The following is a 15,393-nucleotide window of genomic DNA, read 5'->3' as shown; positions in this document are numbered from 1 at the left end:
GGGGCAGGGATCGAACCCAGGTCCTTGGCGCGCAAGGCAGCAGTGCTAACCATAGCGCCACTGTGCCGCCCCAAGATGTATTATTTTAAAATGAATGCCAAATTCCATCTGCACATTCTGATCTAATGATCCTTAACATTTTAACCCTCCTTCACACAAGTCTTGATCTTGCCATTCCTGTGTCCAATGCCATGGTAAGCCAACCAGTTATCATTATTTATTGCAGAGGGACAGTACGGTGGCACAGTGGTTAGCATTGTTGCCTACGGCGCTGAGGACCCGGGTTCGAATCCCGGCCCTGGGTCACTGTCCGTGTGGAGTTTGCACATTCTCCCCGTGTCTGCGTGGGTTCCGCCCCCACAACCCAAATGATGTGCAGGATAGGTGGATTGGCCACACTAAATTGCCCCTTAATTGGAAAAAATAATTGAGTACGCTAAATTTTTTAAAAAGAAAAAAAAAAATTATTTATTGCAGAGAAATTGAAGAAGCAAATGTGTACTCTTAGTATTCCTGTGAAAAAACACAGCTGATTTGTACTTATGTACGTTCAAATCCTTTTATTTAGTCCTCAGGGGAAGCAATTTCGATCTTCAAAGGAGCTTGAAAATTACTTTCAGAGAGGTGCTGGAGAAGAAAGTCTAAAGGCCGAGGTCCTTGATGTCTTCTGGCGAGGCTGTAAACGGAGAAGGATTACCTCTGCTAAACGGACGGCATTGTTGCAGACCAATACATCACCAACCCAAGACATCGATAAATTGCCTGTTAGCCTTCCACAAACTGTGTCACATGTGCCACATAATGCCGAGAGAGAGGATGGACCTGAAATTGAGGGTAACTGCAATAAGAGCAAAAGACTGAGGAAAGTAGAGGTTAAAACTGCCTCAAAACAGAAACCTAAAAAAGATGCAAACCCACAAAACACAACCAGACTGTGTTCCAGAAGATCGTCTGCAAGAGCCAGACAGAAAAAGCAGTCATCAACTGAAGTGAAGGAGCTGAGTGATGGAGCTCCAGCTGCTGGAACAAGAGCAAGTCCAAAACCCAAGAGAAAATATAGCAGCAGAAAGTCCAAAGAACAAGCAGCAAACAGCAAAAAGCAGCTTCCAAAGGAGCAGGCATTTAAAAGCAAGGACCCACTGGAACATCATGTAGAAGGACATAGTGAGCCAGTCTCTGAGGTACCAGTGTTTAACAGAAAGATGGCAGCGATGAGCAAGGAAGGCAATGCTGATGCCATCACATTCCCTCTAATTTCTGATGTAAACCTAGGCATTCACGCTTCACAAACACATTGCTCCAAATCAGAAATTACTTGTGAAAATTCTGACAGAGACGCAAAGGATTCTGATGGGGACAGGTTTACATTGCTGAAAACCCAAGGTACTGCATTGAAAGGATAATTCAACATAGCAATCATAGCTATGAAATGTTCTGTCTTCTTTTGCAAAAGCAGATTGCAAGTTTTTATTTTCTTAAAATTTCCCTGCTTTCTGAAGGTAACTGACTCACAGGTGAAATCAGTTAGCTCAACAAAGGTCAGTAAATTAAACTGAAATTTCTAGTCTAAATGGCCTCAAGCAATACTCAGCTGTGCTTTTTCCTCACTAGTCTATTGTCATTCTTTCCTATTCTCTACATCTAAGTTCTCGCGCCCGTACAACATTCCCAATGTGGAGCATCAGAACCAGTCATCTGCTGCAGGACTGATGGCAGTGCCTTGTAAAAGATGCCAGGAGATGATGCAATATTTCACCTGGGTAATTGATTTTTCAAGCCTTTGGTGAAGCCATCATGCTGTACACAGCTTACCAAATGAGGCTTTTTAACTTGACACAATTTCCCAGTTTACTTTGCTGCTATGACTCACGGTAGCATGGTGGTTAGCATCAATGCTTCACAGCTCCAGGGTCCCAGGTTCGATTCCCGGCTGGGTCACTGTCTGTGTGGAGTCTGCACGTCCTCCCCGTGTGTGCGTGGGTTTCCTCCGGGTGCTCCGGTTTCCTCCCACAGTCCAAAGATGTGCGGGTTAGGTGGATTGGCCATGCTAAATTGCCCGTAGTGTAAGGTTAATGGGGGGATTGTTGGGTTACGGGTATACGGGTTACGTGGGTTTAAAGTAGGGTGATCATTGTTCGGCACAACATTGAGGGCCGAAGGGCCTGTTCTGTGCTGTACTGTTCTATGACTGTTTGCTGTTTTGTTACTGACATGAAGCAGTGCCAAAACTGAAAAGCAAATTCAGACAATAGGAACAGGAAGAGGCTGTCAGCCCCTTGAGCCTGTTACATGAGAGCAGGACTAAGCTTCTCAGCCCCTTGAACTTGTTGCAATAGACAGGAGTAGGTAATTTTGCCTCTCAGGTTTGTTTGCCAATCAGTTAGGTTATGGCTCATATGTGCCTCAACCTTATTTCTGTGCCTTTGCTGCAGATACCTTGATATCCTTACTTAACAAAAATCGATGATGTGGAGATGCCAGCGTTGGACTGGGGTGAGCACAGTAAGAAGTCTTACAACACCAGGTTAAAGTCCAACAGGTTTGTTTCAAACACGAGCTTTCGGAGCACTGCTCCTTCCTCAGGTCTAATGGACTTTAACCTGGTGTTGTATGACTTCTCACTGAACAAAAATCGAGTAAGCTCAGTCTTGAAAGTTTCAATGGCGGTAGGTTCCTATAAAGGCATATTATTGGTCATTTCCTGCCAATATACATGGGAATAAGAAATGTGCAGAGATCCAGGAGATTTGACCACTGAACTCAGCATTCTCCTCACGAGAAAGATTTGTATTGCGGGGTAGCATCATTGAGCAGTAGACACAGACTTCATGCATACAGATTCTCCCCCATCCCCCAAAACAGCTGGGAGGAGCACAGGCATTTTCTGCAGTAAATGGAGCAAGAACATACTCAAACACTTGTAAACCGGCAGCTGGTTAAGAGAGTATTTGGAAGCTTGGGGCACAAGACCTGGAGGAAAAGAGAGGTAGAAACTCAAAAATGTAATCTTATGGTCACTTCCACTTTTACTGTGGTTTAGATTGATCTTAAAATTGAATTGCTACTACAAAGAGAACTTTTAACAGCCATTTGACAATGCCAACACCACCCCTACTAATCAAAAATACCGGAGATCTCATTATTCCTCATAATCTCTTGGATTTCTTTTATAAACAGAGAATCATCCTTCTCCAAGAGTGAAGCTAGACAGGAGGAAGACCAGTCCATATTTTTCCAGGAAATATTCCAAAGGAGGTACGGAAGGTGAACTTTTTCGAGGTGTGAGTTTTATACACTCTGAAATGGTGCTGACCTTCAGTGTATTTTTTACAGCATCCAGCCCACCACGGCGCAAGGCCTTTGCTAAGTGGATTCCTCCTCGATCCCCATTTAAACTGGTCCAAGAGACACTTTTTCATGATCCCTGGAAGCTTCTCATTGCAACCATACTTCTTAATAAAACCTCTGGTGAGTAAGCCTGTGTTAACTGAAGGACCTGAAAAAACGAGATGTTCGCAATGAGAAATTCAGATCTGAGTTAGTCAGCAACAGCTGTTCAACAGAACCTAGTTTATCAACACTAATTAAAAGCTCTGCCAATATTACAAAAGTAACCCTAACACAACTCATCCCAACCCAATTTTATACCAAACTACCCCCCCACACACACAGAAAGAAGGCCCTAATACACTGAACAACTGCGCCCCCCCCCCCCCCCACCCCCAGCAGCTGACGTTTACCAACTCCCTAAAAAGGCAATGAACAGCTGGTACCTTGAGTTAAACCTGGCCAGCGATTCTATCAGGTCCCAAACTAGCAGGGCTGGTTTAGCTCAGTGGGCTAGACAGCTGGTTTGTAATGCAGAACAAGGCCAGCAGCGCAGATTCAATCCCGTACCAGCTCTGTGTACCCGAACAGGCGCCGGAATGTGGCGACTAAGACTCGCCTCCGGGCTATTAGCGATTCATCCCCACCTGTAGCATCAGCGAGTCTGTCACCAAAAATTGGCCACCAACAGGCACTGTTCCAGCTTAACACCCAGAGCCCCTGACACTGTTTCAAAAAAGCAGACCCAAAAATGAACAAGCTTGGGGCAGGAGCATGTGATTCGCTGGCCCCGTAGAGCACCGCTCACACCTGTCCTCCACTCATCCTCCAATCCCTGAGAAGAACCCCTCATATGTGTCCTGGTTAGATGTGCCCTGCGTATCACCTTGAACAGCATCAGACCTAACCTTGCATACAAGGAGGTGAAGTTAACCCTGTGAAGTGCCTTACTTCACACACCACTCCCCCATCCCCACCCTGAAGACCAGACAACAACAGTAACCACAACCCAAAAAGAACAATAAACTACACCATGCAACCCCTCCCCCATGGACTCCCTCTTCTGCCCCCTCCCCCCCAAGCAGTTAACAGTGACCAATTCCTTGAAATGTAGCATAAGCGGTTGCCATCTCCGGCAGACCCCTTCAGTTGACCCCCTCATGGTGTATTTAACATAGAATATACAGTGCAGAAGGAGGCCATTCGGCCCATCGAGTCTGCACCGACCCACTTAAGGCCTCACTTCCACCCTATCCCCGTAACCCAACTTTATCCAAGTGCAAAACCATTAAGCCCCCCAGCCAAGATGAGGCATTGGGAGGCATCGCCAGCCTAAAACTTGTATTCCATCTACATTCCATCCACACCCGGGTAGACCCTAAGTCCCACACCATCCCAACACCTCCGCATTCGCCGACCAGTAATAGAATATCAGATTCATCAGCGCAAGGACCCTTGACTGTCAATCCCTCTGTAGGACACCTCTGCGAAGCCCAGGAGACTTTCCCGCCCGTATGAAGCCTGATATAAGCCACTCAACCCCCGAAAAATAACTTGGGGTAGAAAAATCGGAAGACACTGAAATAGGAACAGGAATCTTGGCAAGATGTTCATCTTGATTGATTGGACCCTGCCCGCAAAGGACAAGGGGAGGCTTTCCCAGTTTTGTAGGTCAGCTTTGACCTTATCCACCAGGCTGGTATAATTCAATATACGGAGCTGAGCCCAATCTCGAGCCACTAGGACCCTCAGATACCTAAAGCTAGTCCCGGGTAGACAGAAAGGTAGTATCCTCACACTGACTCCCTTTCCTGAAGCGCTGACCAGAAAATATTCACTCTGCTCTAGATTTAACTTGTATCCAGAGAAGGAGCCAAAACTCCTCAGTATACTCATTATATCTCCCATAGCTGGCCCCGGATAATTCCTGTATAAGAAAAGATCATCTGCATACAAGAACACCCTGTGCTCTATTCCACCCCTCACTATTATTCCACCCCTCACTCCAATTATCTGAGGCCCTCGGGGAAATGGCCAATGGATCAATTGCTAAAGCGAACAGAAGTGGAGACACAGGACACCCCTGCCTCTTCCCCCCTCCACACCCCCCAGACAACCAAAAATACACCAAACTCATCTTGGTACAAACGCTGACGGAAGGAGCCTCGTACAGCGAATGCACCCACGACACAAATCCTCTGGCCAAATCCAAATTTCTCCAAAACAGCGAAGAGATACCTCCACTCGAGCCAATCAAATGCTTTTTCTGCATCTAATGACAATTATCTCTAGCTCGGGACCAACCACTGGGATGAGAAGCACATTCATCAGTCAGCTTGTGTTCGACAACAATCTTTGGCCCTTTGCCCATTCCGTCTAATCCTCCCCAACTACCTCCAGGAGACAGGACTCTAGCCTCAGTGTTAGAAACTTAGCATCTATGTTAAGCAATGACATTGAGTGATACGACCCGCATTCTACGGGATCCTTATTCTTTTTCAGGAGAAGGGAGATGGATGCCTGCCCAAGTGCCTCAGGGAGGGAACCCTTTCCCAGAGAGTCATTAAACATTCCCATCAGTAAAGGAACTAGCTGGTCCACAAACATCTTGTAAAATTCCACCAGGAATCCATCTGGTCCTGGTGCCTTCCCTGTCTGCATCAGTCCCAATTAAGGGGCAATTTAGCATGGCCAATTTGCCTATGCTGAACATCTTTGCATATTCTCCCCACGCAAACACTGGGATAAAGTGCAAACTCCACATGGACAGTGACCCGGGACCAGGATCGAACCCAGCCGTGAGGTGAGCAGTGCTAACTACTACACCACCGTGTCTCTGATGGTTCCTGTAATGTTCTTGTCGGATTACCTGATTTATATTACAAAAACACTTGCAGCCAAAGCTATAAACAATTTATTAACATTAACTGTGGGTCATCTATATACAAAACAACAGATGAATAACAGTATTAACATGCATAAGCGACCTCTCTCTTCCAGCTCTCCAGTCAGTATGAGGTCACCTGACTCTAACATGCACTTATATACTAATGAGACTCCTAGTGGCCAGTCGGTGAATTACAACACAACCACGATACTGCTCCATCCCCTTTTCTTTGAAGGAATAAATGAATACATTATCATCAGTATATTTACATGTTATATCTTTAGCATGTGAGTCTAACAGATTATTTTTTTTCTTTAAATTGAGTCCATCATCTTTTCTTCTGTCTCTGGTTGATCTTCTCAAAGTTTGACCTGGTTGCTCTGAACTTGTAGATTCAATGTTTTCCACGACATTCTCATGCTCAGAAACTGCTGACGTATCTGACATTGCAGCTGATGTTAATTCTGACATGGATTCATCATCCATCACATTGTTGTAAAAGTCTTCTCTGGTTTCAAGAGTGCACAACGATTTCTTCTTAAAACCAACTCTTCCTCTGCCTCTACATTGTAGGAACGAGGTGCTACTTCTTTAAGTACAATGGCTTTTCTCGACCAATTGCCTGAATCTTCTATTCTCACAATGTCATCACTACTCAGAGTCAGTAAAGTTCTTAGACACTCTATCATCTTTTGTTTTTAAAAATAATAACTTTTGTTTTGTTTAGATGTTTTGCATTTCCTGCAGTACCACACCATTCTCCTTTTCCAAGTATGGAAGTGTGGTACGCAACCTTCTATTCATGAGTAACTCTGATGGCGATCTACCATGTGACAGTGGTGACGCTCTGTAACTCCATGGTGCCAGATATGGATCAGATTGGCTGTCCATTGCCTTCAACAATTGCTTGACAATATATACACCGTTCTTGGCTTTGCCATTGGCTTGTGGATACATCGGACTCAATGTGACGTCATTGAAATCATACGTGACTGCGAAGTGTTGCCACTCTTTACAGCTAAAACAAGGACCGTTGTCACTCACGACTTGAGGAATTCCGTGTCTAGCAAAATTTGACTTGGTATGCAGTATTGCACTGCTTGCCGTTATATTTGAAAGTAGAGCCATTTCAGGATAGTTTGAAAAATAGCCTATGATAATTAAATAATCTTTCCCTCATAGGTGAAGGAGATCCATAGCTACTTTCTGCCATGATGCTATAGGTGAATCATATATTTGCAACGGTTCCCTTTTTTGCTTGCAACAATGCACCTGGCCAACAACTGACCATCCTGTAATATCATAGAAAATAGAACTGTACAGCACAGTACAGGCTCTTCGGCCCATGATGTTGTGCCGAACTAGTCTGAAACTAAGATCAAATCAACATACTCCCAATCATTCTAGTGCACTCATATGCCTATCCAATAACCGCTTGAAAGTTCCTAAAGTGTCCAACTCCACTACCATAGCTGGGAGAGCATGCCACGCTCCAACCACACTCTGAGTAAAGAACCTGCCTCTGAGATCCCTCCTATATATTCCACCATGAACCTTATAGTTATGCCCCCTTGTAACAGCTACAACCATCTGAGGAAAAAGTCGCTGAACATCCACTCTATCCCTCTCATCATCTTATACGCCCCAATTAAGTCACCTCTCATCCTCCTTCACTCCAACAAGAAAAGCCTTTCGTCATAAGACCTACCCTCCAATCCAGGCAGCATCCTGCTAAATCTCCTTTGCACCCTTTCCAATGCTTCCACATCCTTCTTATAATGAGGTGACCAGAACTGCACACAATACTCCAAATGTGGTCTAACCAAGGTCTTGTACAGTTGCAGCATAGCCTCACAGCTCTTAAACTCATTCCCCCTGTTAATAAATGCTAACACACTTTAGGCTTTCTTCACGGCTCTATCCACTTGGGTGGCAACTTTCAGAGATCTATGGACATGAACTCTAAGATCTCTCTGCTCCTCCACATTCTTCAGAACCCTACCGTTAACCATGTAATCCGCATTCAAATTTGTCCTACCAAAATGAATCACCTCACACTTATCAGGGTTAAACTCCATCTGCCACTTTTCAGCCCAGCTCTGCATCCTATCAATGTCTCTTTGCAGCCTACAACAACCCTCCACATTATCCACAACTCCACCAATCTTGGTGTCATCAGCAAATTTACTAACCCAACCTTCAACTCCATCATCCAAGTCATTGATAAAAATCATCCTAGTTTATACCTGGCCAGTAAACAGAGTCACAAGCTCGACGTATACATTTCTCAATCCTGAGATGTCACTCTTCAGTACATACTTACGAAGAGATTGAGGTACAACTATAGTGTTCAAATGAAGTACCATTCCATTCATGACACTGAGATCAGATCTTATATTGTAGAACTCCATACATTGACCTCAGGGCCAGTGTGAGTTGATGTTCCTTGAAGAATTTGATGATTCCTTGCCTCTTCTTGGATCTCACATAGTTTTGTATTTGATATTGATAGTAGTGTGGAAATAAGACAGTACCATCCAACCCTGGTACTATGTAATGTTCTTGTTGAATGGTCTGATTTATATTGCAAGAACACTTGTAGCTAAAGCTATAAACGATTTATTAACATTAACTGTGGGTAAACTGTATACAAAACAACAGATGAATAACAGTATTAACATGCACAAGCAACCTCTCTCTTCCAGCTCTCCAGTCAGTCTGACTCTTAACATTCACTTACATACTAATGAGATTCCTAATGGTTAGTCGGTGACCTACAACACAACCATGATATCACTATAGTTCCAACCTATAAAGCCTCTTGTAAAAGGTTCAAAATTCCCCATTTGCCTTGTCCAGGATGGTCACCAGCCTACCTCCCAAATCCCTAACCTGGTTGACCTCCCTAGAGGCCACCTACCACCTTAGCTAGTGAGCCAAGACACAGCTGGCCTTCTCCACATACCCATAGGCCAACCCTTCAAATGCCTCAGCTATCACACCACCCTATCCATAGATAGTGGGTCACTCGCAAACCTACAGTCCACTTCCAAGATCTTATCAACTAACTTCTGCCACTTCTCCCTAGCCTCCCTGTCCATGTATGCCTTATATGTATGGTCCCCCCCCCCCCCTCTAATCATCACCATCAACGTGTCCCACAAAATAGAGGGCAAAACCATCCCATTCACATGGGGCTTCATGTATTCACCTGTGGCTCTCGAAACCCACCCGCAAAAGCCCACATCCAACAAAAGGCCTACATCCAACCACCATCCTATGCGGTGCATCTTGCCCACCTCCAACATCAGGCCTACCAAATGCACAGCACGGTCTGTGATAACCACAGACCGCCTCCTCACCCTGGAGAGAGTGTCTTATTCATAACCATATAATCTGCCCTCGAGTACATCGTGGGCACTGGAGGGGGGGAAAAGAAGAACTCCTTAACCCAAGGGTGTGTAACCCCCCCATGCCACTTCCACTAATGCAGAAAGCACCTTGCCATTCCGGAAGGGGCCACAGACCGGCTTAGAGCAATCCAGTCTCGGGTCTAAAACACAGTCTAAATCTCCATCCAGAATCAATTGGTGAGTGTCTAGATTTGGTATTGCGGCCAACAGCCTCCTTATAAACGTTAAATCATCCCAATTCGGGGCATACACATTTACTAAGACCGTTGACATTCCCTCCAATGTACCTGTGACCGATCAAACTTCCCTGCTCGGAATATTATTGATTAAAATTAATATTATTGATTAAAATTGCCACCACCTGGGCCCTACTATCAAAGCCTGAATGAAAAACCTGGCTGACCCTGACTGCGAAGCCTGGTCTGGTCCCGCACCCACATGGATTTCCTGTAAAAACACATCAGCCCCCAAATTCTTCATATGAGAAAAAACTCCCACCCTTTTTACAAGCCCTGCACATTCCAGGTGACTAGCCTTGTCGGAGGCCTCTCTCCCCCCATGCCCACTCCCCCACCACCACTTAAGAGTCAACCATTACCCGTCATTGCATATTCCTTCTTAGACCCAAGGCCCACCTAAGATGGCCACCAGCCCCAACTAAGCCCCTTTCCACCCAGTACCTCCTCTCCCCACCCATCCGGCCACACCACCGAGTTTGCAGACTACCTGTTGCCCCAGATAATTCCTTCCCTCACCAATCAAACAAAATAGATTCATTGTGCCTCGCCCAAACTGGCCCAGTAAGTCGCAATCTTCCTTCCCCCCCCCCCCCCCCCCTTCCCAGTTCCATTACCGTTCACTAGCCTACTCCTTTTTCTGGTGAGGTAGTCCCACCCAGGGTCCTTGCCCAAACAGGCAACAGAAAGCAAAAACATAATCCCCTGGCCCATCCTCCCTACACAAGTACCCTTACTTAAGGCAGTAACCTTACTGAGCTCCTCCTCACCCCCAGGTGCCATATCAATCACTGCTTTTACAACCCCCAATGGTCCTGGCCTCCCTTCCATCACCCTCGGAAAATCCCCTCCCAACATCCAGAGAATTAACACACAACACTTTCAAAAATCCCCAACCTGTCTTTCGCAATATAGGTACCAATCAGCCTTCCTCCGATCAGTAACAGTCCTTTCACCTTAATGAAGGCCTCTGCCTGCTCTGCAATGTCAAAGTAATGGTCGAGTCCATCGTGCTTGAAATCGAGCATATACACCACCCCGAATTGCACTCCTTTGTTATAGAGCACCGCCTTCGCATTGTTGAAGGCCGCACACCTCCTTGCCAACTTGGCCCCGATGTCCTGGTCGATCCGAATGTTTGTCCGTCATGGTCAATATTGCGGCTCTTCTTTGCCCATCCAGGACTCGCTCCTTCCTCCCATTTCCTCTTTACTTCCAGTGATGCCTGCTCAGTCGACAACAACTGCCCATAAATGTCTTGAAATCCATCCCTGCACTATCTCGTCCAAGGGCAGGACCCTATCCATAAGCAAGGGTGCTGGTACCAGGGGAAATTAAGAAAGCTCCTTACATACAAAATCGCACACCTGAAAGTATCTGAATACATTCCCACTCAGGAGGTGGAACTTGTCCAAAATCTCATCTAGACCAGCAAACCTTCCCTTCAGAAACATATCCCTAAACCTCTTCAATCCCGCCCTCTCCCATGCCCTGAACATTGAAACTAAACCAGACGGCATAAACATGGTGCCAACAGCGATATAGAGCCTAAATTAAAATAATGTCTAAATTGATTCAAAATCCTCAAAGAGGCTATTACCACTGGGCTCGACAAAAATGTTACCGGACAGAATGGGAGTGGAGTATTAGCAAGAGCCCTCAGACCCGATCCTATGCACAAAGCCTCCTCTATCCACCCCCATATAGAGTCCGGATCCTTAGACCACCCCTCACCTTCTCAATGTTTACTGTCCAGTAATAACACAGCAGATTAGATATGCCAACTCCGCTGATTGTCTATCCCTTTGCAGAAACGCCATGCGAACCCAAGGGGTTTTATCCACCCAAACAAAAGTAGATATTAATTTATTGACCTGCCAAAGAAATCCTGAGAAAGAAAGACTGGGAGACACTGGGACAGAAACAACCCCCCCCCCCCCCCCCCCCCCCCGTGAAGCAGGGTCTCCAACCAGCACCAGCTCCAGGCCTTCCCGAGACGGCCGCCATCGCACCCATCAAGCCAGCTCAAAAACAAAAGAACCGTCACCGTCAGCAAACTACTCATTCACCCCCTTCTCTAATCCCCCTCTCTCAGTCGCCCCGGGACACCAGACAAACGACCCACTGGCAACCAGAAACTCCCCCACCCAAAGCAAAACAAAACAAACAACCTAAGCATGTTACATTGAAGAACAAAAGAACCCCCTCCCCCAAGATCACCATCTGCAGCCATCTCTCCTTCTCTGCTCCCATTAACTAGCTCTGTTGCTAGCAGGGTGCCCTCACCCTTGGTAAATGTCAAAGTCTTTCAAACGTTGAATCAACAATCAGCCCCCACGAGCCATACCCAACTTTAATATCAAACATTATAGGAAGAAAAGAAAAACGAGAGAACCATACCCAATCTCCTCCCCCAAACAGCTCCAACAATACAACAAACAACCCCCACCAACAAACCCCATAACAACACCACACCCTCCCCACTTTTACAATATTCCCACACAGAAATACAGATACAGGAGGACTTCACAACGAACAGACCATAGTCCTCAACCACTTCAATTACCCCCCCCCCCCCCCCCCCAACCTATGTCTCTTCAAGTCATCCGCTTCCTCCGACGCATGAAAATAATAGTTTCTGTCCTTGTAGGTGACCCAAAGACGAGCTGGGTAGATCATCCCAAATCACACGTGGATCTTATGGATTGCAGCCTTGTTGCCAACATCTTGGTATATTCTGATGGCATGGCCCTCCCATCTACCATCTCGATGGTCCTTCGCCCTCAGGGTCCGCTTCTTGTCCAGGTACTAATGGAACATGACTATGATCGCCCGTGGTGGCTCTCCTCACCTGGGCTTCTGCATCAATGATCGATGGGCCCGGTGCAACTCAGGATGTGTTGAAAAGATCCTCTCCCCACCAACTTTCCAAACATCTTGGAGATGTAATCCGTGGCGTATGTACCTTCCAGTCTGTCCGGTAGCCCAACAATTCTTAAATTCTGCCATCTGGAACCGTTCTCAGGCATTTAATGACATCCGCTCCTCCGCCATCTCTGCCAATCCGATCGCTATGGTCAGTGAGCACCTCCTCCACCTTCTTGAGTGTTGCTCCCTGTACCTCTAATCGCTGATCCATCGTGTCCATGAACGCCTGAATTGGGGCAACGGCCCCCTCAATCGCCTTCACCAGTCATAGAGGTTAACAGTGCAGAAAAGGCCCTTCAGCCCATCATATCTGAGGCAATCAAAAACAACCACCTTAGTATTCTAATCTGTTTTCCAGCACTTGGCCCATAGACTTGTATGCCTTGGCATTGCAAGTGCACGTCTAAATGCTTCTTAAATGTTCTGTGGGTCTCTGCCTCCACCACCCTTTCAGGCATTGAGTTCCAGATTCCCACCACCCTCTGGGTAAAAAAAGTTTTTCCTCACATCCCCTCAAAACCTCCTGACCCTGACCTTAAATCTACGCCCCCAGTCATTCACCCTCTACGAAGGGGAAAAGTTTTTTCCTGTCAACTCTCTCTATGCCCCTCATAATTTTATGCATTTCAATCATGTCCCCCCACAGTCTCCTCTGCTCCAAGGACAACAATCCAAGTTTGCCCAATCTCTCTTCATAACTAACACTCTCCGCCAGGCAATATCCTGGTAAATCTCCTCTGCACCCTTTCCAGTGCTTTCACAGCCCTCCTGTAATGTGGAATCCAGAATTGCACACAATGCTCTCACTGTCTCCTAACCAACATTTTATGCAGTTCCAGCATAATCTCCCTGCACTTAACTCTTTTGCCTCGGCTAATAAAGGCAAGTATACAATATGCTCTCTTAACCACTGTATCCATCTGCTCTACTACCTTAAAGGGCAGTGTACATGCACATCAAGATTCCTCTGATCCTCAGTGCTTAACAGTGGTTAGCACTGCTGCTTCACAGTGCCAGGGACCCACGTTCGACTCCAGGCTTGGGTCGCTGTCTGTGCGGAACCTGCACGTTCTCTCAGTGTCTGCATGGGTTTCCTCCAGGTGCTCCGGTTTCCTCCCACAAGTCCTGAAAGACATTCTGAATTCTTCCTCAGTGTACCACGCCGTAGACGCTGTAGTGTGGTGTGGCAACTCGAGGATTTTCACTGTAACTTCATTGCAGTGTTCATGTAAGCCTACTTGTGACACTAATAAAGATTAATAGATTATTATTATTATTCCCAGGGTCCTGCCATTTTTCATGTATTCCCTTGTCTTGTTTGTCCTGCCCATGTGCATCACCTCACACTTAGTCAGATTGAATCCATTTTCTACTGATCACATTTCTGACAGAGCTTTGACAAAGGGTCATCTGGACTTGAAACGTTAGCTCTTTCCTCGCCCTACAGATGCTGCCAAACCTGCTGAGATTTTCCAGCATTTTCTCTTTGGTTTCAGATTCCATCATCCGCAGTAATTTGCTTTTAGCCTACCTGACCAGCCCGTCTATATCCTCCTGTAATCGAAGGCTATCCTCTTCACTGTTTACCATCCCTCCGATCCTTGTATCATCTGCAAACTTACTGATCAACTCTCCTACATTCATATCTTTGCATAAATGTATAATAAATAGAAGATCAAATAATAATAATCTTTTATTGTCACAAGTATGAAAGGCTACAAAATAAAATTTTACATGTATATTAATATAAATTTAATGATCCTGTTGATTTTTTTTTTGCCAGCACTAACAATATCCATCTTATTACCCAAAAATAAGGAGACAATAGGTGAGCACACTGTCCTTTCAGCTGAATTGTAGTCCAGTTCAGACTGGTGCCAACTGCTCACTAACAGATATTGAGCTGTCTTAAAAGCAAAATACTGAGGATAGTGGAATTCTGAACCAGAAACAGAAAGCTTTAAAAATCCATAGGAGGCCTGTCATATCTGTGGAGAGAGAAACTGAGTTAATGTTTCGAGTTGAATATGTCTCTTCAGAACTGAAGAAAGTTGGAATATGATGAATTTTATATTGTTGAAAAGTGGGTGGGGAGGAAGAACAAAAGGGAAGGTCTAGTATAGGGTAGAGGGCAGGGGAGATTAAATAACAAAAGTGTTATGGAACAAAAGGCAAAGGGAGTAGTAATGGTTGGAGTAAAGAAGCAAAGCATTGCTCTAGTGTGAGTGTTAATGGCAGAATGATGAACAGCTCTGTCAGAAAACAAAAACTTGAAAGGCAAGATTCTGATTGGCACATGGCAAAAAGAAACAGTCAAAATGGGAGACGGCAATATGCCCTGAAATTGTTGAACTCAATGTTACATCCAGAAGGCTGCAAAAAGCCACAAACATTCCTTTCAATTTAGGATACCATATTTGCTGCTCACCGTGCAGCCTCCTTACACTGGGGAGACCAAACACAGACTCAAATCTTTTCTTTCATGTTTTTACTTTTAAACAGAGCTGTTCATTGTTCTCCCATTAACAATCACTCTGGGCAAACGTTTTGTCTCTTTACTCCAATCATTACCATTCCTTTTGCCTTTTGTTCCTTATCATCT

At 45.4% G+C, this 15,393-nt stretch overlaps 1 protein-coding gene across 3 annotated transcripts in view; it reads left to right on the top strand.

Moving 5' to 3' along the window:
* mbd4 (methyl-CpG binding domain protein 4) overlaps positions 1-15,393 on the top strand; it is a 52,704-nt gene that overhangs the window by 20,925 nt on the left and 16,386 nt on the right. For 2 of the 3 annotated variants that reach the window (XM_038810849.1, XM_038810850.1), the window contains exons 3-5: positions 569-1,383; positions 3,178-3,255; positions 3,334-3,468. In XM_038810849.1, coding sequence (XP_038666777.1) covers positions 569-1,383; positions 3,178-3,255; positions 3,334-3,468 — 1,028 coding nt within the window. Of the gene's footprint in view, positions 1-568; positions 1,384-3,177; positions 3,256-3,333; positions 3,469-12,513; positions 12,669-15,393 lie in introns of all 3 variants that reach the window. The other variant, XR_005462254.1, reaches the window with a different exon arrangement.

Source organism: Scyliorhinus canicula, chromosome 11 (assembly GCF_902713615.1).
Source record: "Scyliorhinus canicula chromosome 11, sScyCan1.1, whole genome shotgun sequence".
In the NCBI taxonomy this organism is placed as follows: domain Eukaryota; kingdom Metazoa; phylum Chordata; class Chondrichthyes; order Carcharhiniformes; family Scyliorhinidae; genus Scyliorhinus; species Scyliorhinus canicula.
This window is presented reverse-complemented; position numbering and strand designations above follow the sequence as displayed.